The sequence below is a fragment of the Peromyscus maniculatus genome, chromosome 18 (assembly GCF_049852395.1).
Source record: "Peromyscus maniculatus bairdii isolate BWxNUB_F1_BW_parent chromosome 18, HU_Pman_BW_mat_3.1, whole genome shotgun sequence".
NCBI lineage: Eukaryota > Metazoa > Chordata > Mammalia > Rodentia > Cricetidae > Peromyscus > Peromyscus maniculatus.
This window is the reverse complement of record NC_134869.1, coordinates 24,115,510-24,132,979: the sequence shown is the minus strand read 5'-3', so window position 1 is coordinate 24,132,979 and position 17,470 is coordinate 24,115,510. Positions and strand designations below refer to the sequence as shown.

Below are 17,470 nucleotides of genomic sequence, written 5' to 3'. Positions count from 1 at the left end.
TTGGTAGGGGTGACTAATAAGCAACCACCCGGACACACCCAGTGTATTACGCATTAGACGGCAGTGGAGACCGTACTACAGGAATCCATGTGGGGAAACGGAATCCAAACAAAACTGGCTGCTTCAAACACAAAGACTCAGAAAGGGGAAAGGGGGCCCAACTTAGAAAGGTCCTGCAGGGCAGACCCCAAGGAGAGCTGTAGGTCTGCTCGAAAATTCTAAATGCCCTCCCAAAAAGCAATGGGACACTATTTGGCTTTAAGAGTAGAAAAATGACAGTGTGTAGAAGAGGCATCAATGATGACCTTAGCTGAATTTTTATAAGACAAGACAGTGAATTCTACCCACAGGGTAAAGTGAGGAAAGCAGGAAAGGAGACACTGTTGGTGAAGAGAGCATTAGGAGTTAGAACTCTCAAGACTTAATTGTGGTGATATGTTGTGCACCCTAATAAAATGTGCCTGACGATCAGAGAACAGAACCAGCCACCAGATTAAACATAGAGGCCAGGCAGTGGTGGCACACACTTTTGATCCTAGCACTCAGGAGGCGGGGATCCATCTGGATCTCTGTGAGTTCTAAGCCACCCTGGACTACACGAGATGGACTCAGTCTAGGAGGGAAAGAGAGCCAGGCAGTGGCGGCACACACCTTTAATCCCAGCACTTGAGATCTCAGGCCTTTGCTTGGGAAGCACACACGCCTTTAATCCCAGCACTAAGAAGGAAGTGGTTCAAGTTTCTAACTTGGTAGCAACATGGATGACAACTTCAGGAAAAAAAAAAAATTAGAGTTTCATTAAACAGGGCGTGGGAAAAGGATGAGGGATTGGGGCTTCGAGGCTGTGAGGATCCCGGGGTCCCGGGGTCCCGGGGTAGGAACTGCTGACATGGGAACCACCAGCATCCAGGTGACGGCTTGTGAAGTCAAGTCGTTCCAACAATGGCATTGCCCAGAAGCACTCATCACAGAGAAGTAACAGCCTAGGGAAGCACAGGAGGAGGAGAGTGAAGTCTATTAACAATATGGAGAACTCCAGGGGTAAGCTGGGGAGACAGAAAGGGGAGTATTCGAAAAGGAGTTCAATATACTGTTACCTAAAACCTAAACTTAGAAGCACAATAAAAAAACCAAGAACATGCTACTGCAGGCTCACATATGACTTTTAAAATTATATACATGCTACAGAGTTGAGAACTAGTTAAATGATCTTAAAAAAAGAAATCTATAACCAACAAAAACAAATGACCAGAGCAGACATCAAAATAACACCTAATTCTCTACTACAGTATCAACACATTTCTCAGACAAGGTCATGCAAGATCACAGACCTCACAAGCCTAAAACCATACATGCTAGCACACCATGACCATGCAAACACTGGCTGACTGTCTACGCTAATCTGTAAAACCAAGCTCGAACCACGGGACATCAGAGCATTTCTGTACGAGCCTGTAAGTCAATTGGGATTTATCCCTAGGGAAAGGTCAATTTTCTCCAGGCGTTAAACTTTATCACAACATGGAGACGAGGTGAAAGTACACCAGTCCAAGAGACTGACTTCTAGGGAGTGCAAATAGGAACTGGCACTTCAAACGTGGAAACCAGGCAACCAACGACAACGGCTATTGATCCTACCCTGCTTCCCATCATAGACCTCATTTGTTTCTCTCTACTCCCATTCTGTGCCTCCTGCGTTAGTTTTTTTTTTTTGTTGTTGTTGTTTTTTTAGCCTCTCTTTTACCTAATCTTGACGATCATCACTTCAAAAGCTCAGTTTTACTTGAAGACTTCTTTCCTTTGTGGTGCACGAAGCGAAGTCTATTTAACCCAGCATCTGTCTTTAATTTTTAGGAATTCATTTTTTACACTTTGTTTAGTGTGGCTTTACTGCCTAACAGATATGATAGTGGAGCGAGAGGCCTGCGTTCCAGAAATCTACAGCAGCAGGGTCCCCTGACACTCAATGTCAAGCTCAGACAGACAATGCAGGGTTAAAGCAGAGAAGACACCTGAAGCCACTGGGAACGCTCCAGGACCGAGAAATGGAGTGTATAGTACCAACCATAGAGTCAATATAGGAAAATAAGACACAAAAGAAAAAGAGTACCCAGTCATTTTCTGCGTGAGGATGTTCAAACAGATCGTTCTGATATCAAACTACACTCTAGAGTGCTGAGAACTATAAGATAGATGCTTGCTCTAATACACCTAAAAGATACCATAAAAATACATGACATTCCAAGTCTCGGCTTCACTTTACCCTGAACTTGGAACGTCAATCCCCTCAGGAATTATGATGGTTAGTCAAAAAAGACGGGAAAAAAAATCTCCTGAGGCTCAAACCTGTTCAACTGGTCAACATATTTGCAGTATTCTTGAGAACAGGTTCAAACAGTACTTTTTTTAGAGAACATGGGGTAAGCTGGTGTGCCAACGAGGAAGAAAGATGGCTGCCTGGATAGGAAGGGCATGTTTTTAAAGGACAGAGTGCTGAGAACGCTGCAGCCTGGATCTTGAATGCCTCCCCAAAGGCCCTTCATTCACCTTCTCACTCCCAGGTACCAAGTGAGTTCCTCTGCCATGCCCTCTTGCTAATAATTACTGCTTCCTTACAGCCCAAAACCCAGCGAGCCAAGTAACCATGATAAAAACCCTTAACACTCGATCCAAATGAACCTTTCTTCCTTTCCATGCTGATTATCTCAAATATTTTGTCACTGACAGAAAGTTGACACACAGAACCATTTATCCACCACGTTAACTCCCAAAAATAAGTTTGTTTTTCCATTGGGGGAAAATCTGTTAAGAGAACAAAGGCGTCTCTTTCTCAGTATCTCAACTCTAGTGTAAGTTATACGAATTGAACTTTTATAAAAAAGCAGCACACTGTGTGAGCCAAAAGCATCTACTCAGAGTGAGACCACAGCTAAAGTGACTTTGGGCAAGCTGCTTAACCTCTTTTTGAGGGGAGGAGGGGGTGGCGCTCTTGCCTATAACATAGGATAAAGGAGTTTTAAAAATAAAATGAGTTGATATTTGTAAGAAGGCACAAATAAGCAATCTAGCACAAGATGTTACCTGTAGTAAGGGGTACTGTTTTCGTTGTTGCTATTCCTAAGAAATGTCTTGAGCTGCTCCATCAGACATTACACAATCTAACACAGGCACCTCCAGCACAACTGATTTCCCCTTTCCATCCATCTTTCTCTGAAGCCTAACACACTAACACTGCATGTTTAATGTAGTCACCATACGTTTAACCCGGTGAACTGTCTGTCTCCCTTTCCTGAGAATGAAGTGCAGAGAGATCTTTGCTTTATTCACGGATGTATGCCCGGGGCCTGGAAAAGTTACCTGTCACGTAGCAGATACTTTCTAGAGATTTATGTATTTATTATGTATACAGTGTTCTGTCTACATATGTGCCTGCAGGCCAGAAGAGGGTGCCAGATCTCATTACGGATGGTTGTGAGCCACCATGTGGGTGCTGGGATTGAACTCAGGACCTCTGGAAGAGCAGCCAGTGCTCTTAACCTCGGAGCCATCTCTCCAGCCCCAGCAGATACTTTCTAAAAGACATGGAGACTCATATTTCAGTAAAACTTCTGAGTGCTAGATGTAACTTAATTTCATCCTTGAAATTTTCTTCTAACTGCCAACGCCTTTCCGTTCTAGGGAGATAACAGGGATCTACACGAGAGAGCACCAGGCATGACTAAGGGTCATGTCAGGGAGTGACTCATAAAAGGACCTGAGGGACAGGGGACACCTCTAGTTTCCGCAATAAAACCCATCTACTCTGAAGAGCCATTTCAGTTCTCAGTTTTCCTGAACACAGATTATTCTACCAACAAGGGATTTATGGTCTAGACACACCCTTGGCTACACAAACCCTAGCTGCTGACTTTTAATCCTGACTCACTTATTATGATTTGGTTGATCAGTGACAAAAATGTTAAGACTTTGGAGTGAAATATTTCTAATAAGGGAAAGGCTAGGAAGAGTCCTTTGGGAGTCGTTCTATGAAATTCGATGCCATTTTGGTTATAGTTCAGCAACTATGAACACAAACATAATGCTTACAATGGACCATTTTGTAGTATTTTAAAAGAACATTTCCAAATGACAAATTAATTTATATATGAACTGTAAAGACCAGTTTGTACAAATTTTAGCAAACATTAATTCACAGTATTATGAAGAACATGATCAAGAACTCAGTAAAATTTAGAAGAGTGAAAAACAATGCATAATTTCATTTAATGTCCCAAAGCACAAACAATAAAGATAAAATGTTAAGTGTTAAGTCAGTTCTCTAGAGACCACTCATGGCTTCTACCACACTGTCAAGAGTGAATAATCACTTCTTCCCAGAATTTATGAGAAGCAAAAACTCCAATTAATTCATTAACTAAATAAAAATCAATGTAAAATATTACTCAAAATAAAAGAAACTGTAGTGCAAATTAATGAGAAATCACACTTACACAAAATGCCAAGGCATAGGAGAGATATATTCAGTAATTAGGAAATAAAGACTCTTGTAACTCACAGCAACAAAATACAGAAATATGGTTAAGGAAGGGCAACCGATTGTACATCTGTAACTGAAGTTCAATGTACACCTTTTGCAGGGCTGGACATTCAACCTATGGATTTTATACATTAGGGAACTGCTCGGCTATAGGGCTACATTCATCCCTGGCCACTCACTAAGCCTTTTCTGAACAAACGTATGTGACGAGGGTTTTTTTTTTAATGGTAATATTTCCTACTAATTTGCTGATCATGAAGCATTCATCAGTTGGGTTTTAGATGAAATTGAGTGCGTACGGGTAAAGAAAATTAATAAACCTACTAATGGAGAACAGCACATTGCAGTATAATCTAGCATGTCAAAAGCTTAAGCACGCTCAAATCCTGTTTGCCTAACGCAAAGCTTCACGTTTTATCATATTACTAAGATATAACAACAGTTAAGTCTATGTTGCTGGTAGTTCTGACTTTAAAAGGTATAGAAAAATCTTGAACTACCTTGCAGAAAAGACCTCAGGCAGTGAGATGACATTGTTTTAGGGCATGTGTGAGCATGGACCCCGAGTTCCTCATCACTGTGGTACGTCACGGAACTCAAAGGGCCTACCTACCACAATCAGTAGTGAGCAACTCACATACAACTAGACAAATATCTTTGAATTTAGTATGGCTTCTAATTCTTGAATAGTTCTGATAATTACCTTTTGCTAGTCCCTTAAGTAATAATGCCATAATTCAGCAGTAATGCCATGAAAATGCTGAGAAAAGCAGCCTTCATAATTTCTCTATAACTGGCTTTGGAATATATACCAATATAGTATTTTAAAATCAAAAATTCCCAGTCTTACTAAGAAAAATTGCATGCACTGAACATTTACCCCCTGTCTAGAGTGGTTCCTTAAGTTGTCACACGGTCTAATACAGGCACCTTCAATACTTCTGCCTTCCCCTTTCCAGGAACTTTTCTTTTAAGCATGTGATACTATCCTACTACATATTTATTTGTTCACTTTCCTCCCTGTAATTTGGGAGTGTTCTCTTCAAACTCCGTATCTTTCCTTTTATGAACAATAATATCAATATATAAAAGCCCCAATTTTGTCAGTTCATTTCAAAGGTCACAGTACAGCAAAGCCCATACCGTAAATCAAGGAACTCACGAAACTAAAGCCTTTTCAAACAGAGGGAAATTCAACGTAACTTGACCACACACATGTATACTAAGTGAAAAACTTAGTGCTACCTAATTTAAAATGTTGTGTTCGGACCTTGTCAACTGATTATTAGAAGTTTAGATTAAGTCCCATGAGCTCCAACAGCTTTGACGGCTACTGGAAGGGAGGACTATTTTAAGCCACCGGCAGGATGAAGGCTAGTGAGCAGTTTATTTCCACTGAATCCCCCGGGGGGTACCACTCTCAGCTCCACCCTCCACATCTCCAGTGGAAGGGCAAGCTTGTTCTCGTCAACTGGAGCGCTAACGCAGACAGGAGGACAAAATATTTCAGCTCACCATTCTGAAACACGGACGCGAACAGTTTCTCACGGTAGCTACCTGATGACTCACTGCTCAAATCATGCAGTGGCCAAGGCAACAGGAGCACCATGTTTCCATCTGAGCTGAACCAACAGTATTCCCTGCACCAGTGACTCATCAGCACACAATCAAACTCACCTTCATTGGGAGATGTTTTCAACTTGGTGCAGATCCCATAGACATCTCCATAGCTCTCCTGTATCTTCCGTAACGCATCCGTGGACCTGAGCTCCATGAGTGCCCGCAGCTCTGCGAGTGTAATTCCAAAGTCTCCATCATGATTAGCTTCCTTCAGAGAGTTTTTCACACCACTATATGCAACGGAGTTGTTTGCCATGTCGCCCATTACAAGTATAATTTATTAGGAGGAAAATGTTTCCCAAGAGAATGAAATTTTCACTTGATATATTTCCAAGATGAAAATCTTTTAAATATGAAAATCTTCCTTAAACCAAACACTCATTGTATGAACTCTGTGAAGTAGTATCAGCAGCAACAATTCCCAGAGAAGTATCCTGACCGCTGGCCCATGACTTGTTTCTTCCCCTCAATCCTGAGATGCATACATCTGTAAGGAGAAAATATTTAGGTGTTAATGGCTCATCCTCAAGAGTATTATGCATGCACGTAAGCCTATTTTTAAAATGCCACCCGGTAGCTAAACAAAGTACACTCGTCATACATATTGTGAGCCGTGGTTTCTGATCACAGTATAACTTCTAAATAAAAACTGTGCATCTAGTCATTAGAACCCAAGAATTAATGAAACTGCATAGCATGACTGAATTCTGTGCTTGTGTATTAGCAATTAAGTTACTGTTGAAATGCTTAGCTCTAAGTGGTTAGTTCCAACTTTGCTAGCTACCTTAAATTCTTCCTTTCATTTAACTATTAAAATTAAACACCACCATTTCTTACTCTACCCAGAAAAGTCAGGTCTCGGCAAACTAGTTTGCAGCTAACTCAAGGGCTGAAGTATCTGAAGCTGAATGGTCTCAAAGCCACAGTTCTTTCTTATACATGGGCCTAAGAAAGTTTGTTAATAAACCTTCTCATATGGAACAGCCTGTGACGACACAAAAAGCCTAATAAACTGAATACACAGTTTCCGCACTGTTCCTGACTACTCTGCGGCTCCATCGTCCTTTGGTTTTCTAAAGCTTCTTCCATAAGGTTTTCATCATGTTACCACCTCAGGTCTTCTTCTGTCTACCTAACACTGCTTTCTATGCCTCAACCTTTCCTGTGACTTCATTTTCTAACTGCTTATCTAACTTATCTACATGTTACTCTATGCTTAGTGTCAAGAATTACGGCAGACCATGACAGACAATAAAAGAATGAACATAATACTAAAATACAGAAATGCCAAAAAAAAAAATGAGGTAGATAATAAAAGTTTGAGAAACAGTTTTAATTTCTTCACTGTACTTTCATCTTTTTTTTAACTCACCTAAAACTGACCTGTCAATTCCCATCTAACACGCTCAAGACTGGATTGGTAATATTCTCTATTGCTACACCCTTCCACGACCACTATCATCCTAATGACCTGGGCTTGAGCTTGTGCCGTCTTTGGCTCCATCCCTAATTGTTTCAGTGAGTGACCGAGTCTGGTTCAATCCTCCTATGATAACATCACCTTCATCCAACCCTTGGACATTTTACCACAGCATTCTTTTTAAACTGAAATCAACTTTTCTGCCTCTCAAGCCATCTAACTCTCCAAATATTTAATAAAATGTCTGGCAAGTGGAAAGACACTGGCAAGTACTTTTCATTTCTAAGACTGATAGAGGGATGTATGTTTGTGGGCCCCATGGTTTGTGGTCCACATACTCCAGCAGTCATCCACGTCCACTGGAGGGCTGTTTATAAAAACAAACGGCTGGGGCCTACACCTCACGAGTGATACGTTTAGTAGAGTTAAGCACGTACTCCACAGCTTACATCTCTATCAAGTTTCCAGACAATTCAGGTGCTTTCTGCTCAGGGAGCATCCTGAGAACTCCTGGGATGGAGCTGAGCTGAGGAAAGCTTGTCTGCCTTGCCTTGAATCTGCAAGAATACAGTGATGGATTCTGGGAGGCATTTCCTTTCACTGCCTCCTTCCGCCTACTTCATCACCCTACCCTTGCCCGATGACTGCCGTGTTACTCATCTCCTAGGCCAAGCGGGTTCCCGCCTACTCACATCAATTATTATAACAGTCAACTTAAAAAAAAAAAAAAAAAACAAACTAGAGTGTAGTTGTTTGATAATCATCAGTTTCCATACTCAAAATTTGTTGGCTAGAGCATCACATTAACCGTAACATGGATTATTTATCCTAAGAGATAAAATAATTAAGATTCTTGTCTGTGTTGTGATAAGGGCATGTGTGTCCATTTGTCCTTGGTTTCCATGAGAGATTTCCTCTGTAACTCCCGGCCCACTATCCCACCAACCGCCATGAAAGTGATGATTCTGTCGGAGGTATTTCCCTAGAAGCCTTTCTGCACCACCCCCCTTTTTTTTTTAAAAGAATGGCATGGCTGTATGGCTCGTATATTCTAGACTGAGATTTAATGAGAAGACTTACAAGATATAAAGCCCACCGTTGTTCAAAGTGCCTGGAGTGGAGGCAAAGTGCCATTCTGGGCTCAATATTAGAATGTCATGGCTGCCCACAAAATCACCTTCCATTTAGCTTTCATCGGTACTATCACTCATTTTATTTTTTTGAGTTTTAGTTACCCTCCACCACCCTCTGAATCCTTCTTTTCTCTCTCACCTAGTCCCCCAGTGGCTACGTGCTCTATTAGAGAAAATGACGCCCTCTCCCCTGCAAATCTATTAGCAGTACTAGCTCTCATAGCCTCGCGGTCACCCCCCTCTCTCCACGGTGAAAAGTTGCAGGGGCTGATCTGGTGCAGATGTTCACAGTTGCTGTTTATGGTGTGTGTGTGTGTGTGTGTGTGTGTGTGTGTGTGTGTGTGTGTGTGTGTTGTAATACAGATGTTCCATTTAAGACTGACTCTGTGAGTCACTTCTTCTCAACACTCTGAAGATACATACGAGATAGGTCATCTTCTGCAAAGAGCACTTCTGTGCCCAGGGCTACGAGCTGCACTCGTCTACAGAAGGCAGCTTGCTGACGTGCTTGTTTGGGGAGGCGATAGCAGCACTTACATGTTTGATTCTTCGGTACCAGTATTTGCTCTCTCAACAGATTGAAATCAAAGCATGTTATTCACCGGCTGCCCGTGAGAAAAGGACAATAGCTGAGCTGGGAGTGGAAGTGGCATGCCATGCTCCTTACATTGACAATGCTGCCTCCCCTTGATCCTCACATTTACTAGGTCACAATGGACCTAGCTGGTTTAAAACAAAAAAAGTCAAATAACACCAACACACTGATTCCTATAATCAAATCAATACTCAACAGACACTGCTCTGGATTTCTGTTGCCACCTCAACAGCCCTTTCCCAGTGCTTACTAAATCTGAACTGGGTTCTATAGAAAACTCTTCCCCCATGCTCTCCCTGCTTCAGAAATGTGAATGAGACCCGAACAGTCTGGCAGTGAGACTTCTGCTGTGCCTCCATGCTACCAGCTTAGATCTTCTAACTCAACTTAAATCTCAGAGAAGCATACATACAGAGCTGCTATGATCATCTGGTACTACGTGATCCAATAGGGAAGGCATGTAAGGCTGGATGATGGATAGATGCATGCGTGCATGTCTGGATGAACATAGGCCTTTCAGTCCTAGGGCATCATTTAAGCCGCTCTTTTAAACAAACAGTAAAGTTTGTCCTGTCCTGGGTTTTCTCAACAATTTATCAAGAAATAGTTTTGAGAAGTTGAGTTTACTATTATTTTATAACCATAGGGCCTTTGGTGGCGCATATGGCGATGTTCAGTTCCACTACACTAAACAAACAAGTTTGAGAAAAGGATATTCAGGAGAAGCACAAAAACTGCAAAAGAGCTCCTGTCCAAATTACCGATGATCTACAAATTACACATCAGGCTGGCTGTTTTCTACTTCTAGATTATCTATTATCTTCTGTTATTTTTTTCTTTATTCATTTATCAAAATGACAAAAATGCCTTAACTCCTGGCCTTTATTTGTTAGCCTCAAAATTATAGTCATGTAAGAGACAAACTATTTTGGATTCAAATACAACAGAAACCAGATCATCTATTTTGATCTTCTTTGTTCTTCAAAGAAATTTCAACTTCCATTTTAAAAGCTTAAGAGGGAAAAAAAAAAATGTTAAGTGGAAGCTGAGACCTCAGAAAGGTAAGGTCTTAAAGAAAATACCCAACTCTGTGTAGAACACTTAGACTATAAAATTTATGCCAGAATAAATGACATTTCTGATTAAGTCACTGTTGGTAGGCTAAGGCTTTCTAGAAAAAGATGCTGTAGCCTGGCACCGGCCACAACTAGCTACAATCTTCAAATGAGGGGATAGGGTAGATTCTTACCACACACAATACTTTCCTAGGAATGAGCAGAGAAACAAATGAACACACAGGGATGATTGTGAAGTCCACCTGCTAAGTGAGGCTCAGAGACTGTACTGTCAATGCACAATCTCGATTCCTTTCAGAGGGTAAACTGATTTAAAGAACACGGGGAAGTTGTATGTAGTGGTATTTGTTCCGCCCATGACCTTGGGCTATACGGTGGCGCAAAGGAGGTGATGCTTCCTGCTGTTGGACGTGACCTCTTATAAGGAGTTGGAGAAGGGTCACATGGCCTTCTCCCTGCTCCTGCCTAAGAGGTGGATCCGCTCCCAGTGAGATCAGAGGACGACTTTTGCTATTGTCTACTCCATTCCGTATCTGAGTGTCTTTCCTCAATTTATATCTTAGCAAATTCTGTTACCCATTTAATAGACTTAAGTGGACTGGTTGTAGTAAGTGGCACCCAAAGTGGGGCCTGAACCTACAACCCTGAGATTAAGAGTCTCATGCTCTACTGACTGAGCTAGCCGGGCAGAGGAGACATCATCCATCACCAAAGGAGCAGCAAGATGCCAGAAAACTGGTAAAGCTATGTTTAACCATGGCAAAAACATGGAACACGTGGTAAAACAGATTCATAGAAATGGGTTAATTTAAGATACAAGAGCTAGCTGGCAAGAGGCCTGCCATAGACCATACAGTGTGTAAATAATATTAAGCCTGTGAGTGATTATTTTATAAGTGGCTGCAGGACTGGAGAAACTTCTGACTATAGTTGTAGGAAAGTTATCTAGATTCAACACAGGTAATCAGGTTTAAAAAACTATTTTATACAAACTAAAAGAAATGTAGGAGAAGAACTAAGTTACTTATGGAATGAAATATGGAGTCATATAAAACATTCCGTGAAATGACTTTAATATATACCAACAAGAGATTCCTGTAGGTAAAACAGGAAACATGTGCTGATAAAACTTAGAATATTAGCAACAAGAACTCCTTTTAAATGGAGTTCCCAACTCTTTAATGATTCTAAATGTATGCAGTGAGCTGAAGATGTGAAAATTGTATTTATTCAATCTATAAAATTTAAAGCAGGATAATCAGCAAATGTTAGATAACAGGATCAGGATCCAAACAGACAGATGGGAATGAGGCTAAATTTAATTGGCACACACGTATGATCATCCTATATTTAATTCTAAAATGCAACTGTATAAATATGATGTATAAGAATGTACTAGCATATATGAAAGACAAAGGCCCAATTTATCAAAAGCTAAATGTGTTAATGCCATATTAATCAGCATTATCATGTTAATAGTAAGGCATCAACCCCAATCACATAATCGGGGTATACTTCCTACAATGTGCCAATGTTAAGAAGGTCTACCTGCCATCCAGCGAAATGACTGTACTCTTAAACTTAGCATTTAGACAGATCAAAGAACTCAAAAACAGTTTGGAATTTCAGCTCACAAAAGAACATGTAAAGAGAACTCCATTTTCTCATCCCCCCTTCTCTCTCAGCATGTGTGGATATATGTATCCATGTGTATCAGCATAGAATCAATTCTATTTCCTTTGTACTTCCACGGTCAGTTAACAGAAGGGTCACCAACCTCTGCAATGGTTTCCACTGTGGCTAGCATTTTATTGAGAGCTGCTCTGCAAACTAAAGAACCAGGGAATGGGGGGGGGGAGCTGGGGGGAAGGGGAGGGGGCGGGAGGGGGGAGAACAAGGGAATCCGTGGCTGATATGTAGAATTAAATTATATTGTAAAATAAAATAAAATAAAAAAAGAACCAACCCGCCCCACCCAGCTTTCCTCAATTATATTCAAGTCAGTGGGGACAACCTGAACCATGTCCCCTTAGAGCGTGCTTCTCAACCTTCCTGGTGCTGCCTCTGCTTCAGTACAGTTCCTGACGCTGTGGGTACCGCCCCCCCACCAGACAAATACTTTGTCGCTATTTTCATAGCTGTCATTTTGCTACTGTTACAAATCGTAATGTAATTATCTGAAATGCAACATACCTAACGGGTGATGCCCCAAAGGAGTCACAACCCACAAGTTGAGAATGATTGCCTTATGGTGTCCCTTGAGGGGGTGGGTAGATAAATACTCCAAACTAGACTGGATTGATGGCCTCCTACACTGAAAACTTACCAGAGGCCAGACCCGAGCTATGCTATCTTGTGTCTCAGCAAGACAAACTACACTCCTTCACACAACTTCAGAGCTACTTCTGCAGAAGTGCAAAAAAACACCTTTCACCCGATTCCTGCCCCCAAACCCTGAAATCTTTCAACAACTACAATAGTTTTTTAAGAAGTAACAACTCACTTCCAAGTAGTAGGCGAAACTGTAACAGTGGAAAGAGCACACATTTTAAAATCACCAGTGGTGGGAGCTTCCTTTACAAATGACAGCATGTCCACATTACCTCGTTAAATCAGTTAGGAAACCAAGGGAAGACTCGAATTTAATTTTACTCAGAACTCCTGTTTTATATTTTTTTTTCAAAGGACATAAAACTTACTCATATGAGAGAACACAAAGTCCACATTCTTAGTCACAGAAGTTAATTCCTGTTAAATGAATACACACACACACACACACACACACACACACACACACACACACACACACACACACAAATTCACCAAGGAGGATCTCATTTACACAGAACTGATACAACAGAAAACAAGCTCTGTTCACAATGCCTGGTTTATCAATCTCCAAAGATCTGTAGACACTGTTCTCACTGTGGTCAGTAATTTACAATTTCTCTTCTGGAAGACTATTCCAGGCAGAGATGCGGTACTGTAAAAAAGTCACTGCGGCTATGTCCAGCTGTAAGCCCAGCGTGAAGGCTTCAGCAAATGTCTGGGGGTGGGTGGGGGCCGATTATTAGGACAGAAGAGGACCTAGCTGTCACTTGTCACAGCTATTTTCACACAGCTGTAACGATCTGAGCTCCCTCTCTGGGTTTTTCCCAGTGAACTGTGACCTCAGGGTAGAATCTGTCCTACTGATTTTTAACCCTCATCTGTGTCTGTGATAGTGAAGGTTCAATGTTTATTGACTAGAAACGCTCTTGGTTCATGCCGTGAGCTACGATCTATTTGAAAAAGCAGCTCTGCAACCAAGTTGTGGCAATTCAAATAAAAACAAGATAGAACCTTACAACCTGTTTAAAATATATGCTAAGTGCATTATGATTTCTGAGAAAGCTGGCATTTGAGGGACTTTTCAAACCATCTCCGTATTAAAGATGTATCATTTTTATTTCCCTTTGAATCCTTTTGGACAACAGAAATTACAAAGTACTCCAGGCTATTCGGGGTGACATGTCTTTAATCCCAGCCACAGAAGAAGAAGCAGCGGTAGAAGCTATGTGAGTTCAAGATAGCCTGGTCTACACAGTCAGCGGAGAGCCAAGGTCACACAGCAAGACCATGTTTCACAAACATGCATGCATGCATACATACATACACTTCAGAGTCTCAAATAAATTATACATGACTACTGGCAATGTCTTTGAACAATGGGTCGGATCTTTGACAGGAGGCCAAGCACCAGTTCTGAGCTTTAGTAGTTCATCAAGCTTGGAGGATAAGCATGTTTATTTGAGGAATAAACTGTTAAAGTTACTCATGCCAAATAAAAAGACATCAAATCAGTACAGGAATCAACTTAGCCAGTGCTCCCAAGAAACAAAGACACTAAACTCTCAGCTAGTAAAGGCCGTTTGAATTAAGCCCCACAACCCTATCGTCCTTTGAAATGTGCTGTTCCGATTTACCTCCCTTCCTGATCAATGTATTACACTCTAGCTTCTCCAGTGCTCCGAGAAACCACTTTCTAGGTGACCAGTGATCCCCGCGTTCCTGAACCTGAAGAGCACACAGTCTTTCTTACTTGACTTTCTGGCGACAATTGCTACTCTCTGCCACTCTCCTAACTCTTGAAGCTTCTGCTGTTTTGTTTGTTTGTTTGGTTGGTTTGGTTTTTCGAGACAGGGTTTCTCTGTGTAGCTTTGCGCCTTTCCTGGAACTCACTCTGTAGACCAGGCTGGCCTGGAACTCACAGAGATCCGCCTGGCTCTGCCTCCCGAGTGCTGGGATTAAAGGCGTGCGCCATTCTGCTGTTTTAATCCCTCCATTGCTGGACTCCTATTCCTACCACACTGTCGTCTCTGGCAGCATGTTTTCATTTTCCAGAGCTGGCTCGGCTTCTTCCAACAATTGTCAAGGGAATCAGTGGGATGGGGTTGGGTGATCTGGTAACTGTTTTCATCTGGTTTTAGACACACAAACACACACACACACACACACACACACACACACACACACACACACACACACCAGATTGGCTTTTCGATAATAAAAATTTATTTACAAGTGCAATTAAAAGACTTTTGTTTGTTTTTCTCTTATTTCCCAATGCCACAATTCAATTAAAACACACTATAGTAGTCTGGCTCAGAGAAAGTATGGGGGGGAGGGAAGAAATCAGTTTCCTTATCTTCCCCCCAACACAACTCTTATTCCCATTAACTTTTCATTTATAAAAGTGTATGCCAGCCTAAAACAAAGCAGGGGTACAGACTGGCCGTTCAACCACACCTCTGGAGCTTTAGATAGCTGCCATTTCCAGCACTGATACTTGTTCATGACAACAAAGCACTTTGGAGCGGGCGATAAAATTTTGAATGTCACTGATCAAAAGCACAGATCTCTGGACGGTAACTCGAGACCTCCTGTTTGCCTTCAGGTCAGGTAAGCTGGTAGAATCTGATCCAGTGTACTGGTGACACCCACAACTCTGAGGGGACTGGCATAGTCTTGCAAGGATGTACCTACCGAATCAACAGACCACAATAAATTTTAAAGTTAATTCTACATACAGCAGATCTCTGCCTCTCGAATGCAGTGGCCCTGAGTCACACTTGTAGGCCTCTTAAAACAAGGATTGCTGGGTCCCACCTCCGAAACCTCTGCAGTCAAGCAGTGCACAGAGTGAAAACTGACACTCTTAACAACTTCTGGGATGCTGGGGATACTCATCCTTCGGCTGCTCTGGTGAGCCGCTACCTTTAGGCAACTTCGACCTGAACTCTGACTCAAGAACTAACTGTTGGATATCCAACCTTGACCCAAAAGTTTCTGGACAACATGGGCAAATTCCTCATGACTCTGCATTGTACTGCTATTCCTCAGTTTCAGGAATAACTTAAAGCAGACTTACCTTCTAAAAATATTTTGTGAGCTGGTGCCTTGAACTGTTTTGGTTTTTAACACCAGGTACATTGATATGTTTCTACTTAAGTCTCATAGTACACAAACACTGTGAGTAATTCTTTCAAACTAAAAATGCATAACGCTTAACCTTAAAGCATTCATTTGTAACAAAATGCTCTAATTTCGATACCTATCTTCTGTGCACACCTCTAAGATAAACTATACTTTGGTTTTTCCTGGCCTACTCTTCTACTTAGGCATCTTAAATCTTTCATTTTTACAGTAAGATCCCTGGCTAGGGGTGGGGGTGGGGGACTTTTGAAAAAGCTCCAAAATAAAGTTAATTTTATATAATCCTGTGCAATTTACCAACTATAAGAACGTACGATATCTCCGGTTAAATATGAGAACCAAATGTTCTATCATTTTCTGGTCTCTCTGGTGTTGAAATTTTCAACTCTAGTCAAGGAAGAGATTTCTAAATTAAAAGTGTTTTTTTCCCTTCTGTTCAAGGGCTAAGAGGCAACATGAACACTTGAATGTCACACCAGCTGCTCCAGCGGCCCACTCAGTTCTTAAGAGCTTCTATCCTGTCAATTCACAAGAACCTACACTTAACTGCTTAAGGAAACAGGATGCTTATTATGTCACCGAACAGGCTCACAAAAATAAAGTTGGCAATACCCAGGGAGGCGAGCTCTTCCCTGTAAATTAACATGAGCTTTCTGTTTATTTAATTGAAAATTCTAGATTCCAAAGATGTGGCCCAGCACTTCATATCCCCCCCCCACCCGACCCCCCTCTCCAGCTGAGGACCGAACCAGGGCCTTGCGCTTGCTAGGTATGCGCTCTACCACTGAGATAAATCCCCAACCCCATAGCCCAGCCCTTCAAAACTGAACACAAAGCTAAGAGGATGAGACACTTTTCCTATTTTATGTATGTAGTTTGATTGTGGATGGGCTTTTGCAATTTCCAGCTATGGTTACTGAAGAGGAGCTTGGAAAACCAATATTCACTTTCATGCTAGTTCAAGTAACTTGGCTGAAAAATAAGCTATATTTTAAGAGGATATTAGGCAGCATTTGATTGATGGTTAACTCAATAAAAGTGCAGAAAGTCTGGGCATTGGGAAAGTCTTGACCCGTGGCTTACTCCACCACACCACCAATGAGCCTCGAAGCTGTTCACATATTCCCAATCTCTGTCCTGAGGTTTCCCCACACGTTCCCGCTCTTGACTTTGGTCTGTAGGCTCACTGCTACTGAAGGCCAGTGCCACCCATTCAAGTCCTCACCCAGACTTGTGCTCTCTTCAGAGTTCCTCTCTGCTACAACGTTCCTCACTGGTCCTCTTCAGTCTACCGAATCTTGTCACACATTCTGACTAGTTCTAAGGTCACCAGACTCCTTAGCACGACCAGCCTCCCTCAAAAAACTAACTTCCCAGTATCTTGATGTGTGACTGGCTCTGGTCCTCCTACTAGACCCATCTGGTTAATTAGCGACCCCTAGAAGAGACAAAGCATCTGCTTAAGGAATACTGAAAAAAGACATATTTAACTAATGAGGGAGAGGGGAGAGGAGGAGAGAGAGAGAGAGAGAGAGAGAGAGAGAGAGAGAGAGAGAGAGAGAGAGAGAGAGAGAGAAGACAAGGTTTCAGTATGTATCTCTGAGTGGCTTGAGC

General features: G+C 41.7%; 1 protein-coding gene across 6 annotated transcripts in view; it reads right to left on the bottom strand.

Annotated features, from left to right (window-relative positions):
* Nucleotides 1-17,470, bottom strand: part of Atp2b1 (ATPase plasma membrane Ca2+ transporting 1) — a 112,614-nt gene that overhangs the window by 52,047 nt on the left and 43,097 nt on the right. For all 6 annotated transcript variants that reach the window (XM_076554676.1, XM_076554677.1, XM_076554673.1 and 3 more), the window contains exon 2: nt 6,215-6,644. In XM_076554676.1, the coding sequence (XP_076410791.1) occupies nt 6,215-6,422 (208 nt within the window). In that variant the 5' untranslated portion in view covers nt 6,423-6,644. The remainder of the gene's footprint in view (nt 1-6,214; nt 6,645-17,470) is intronic.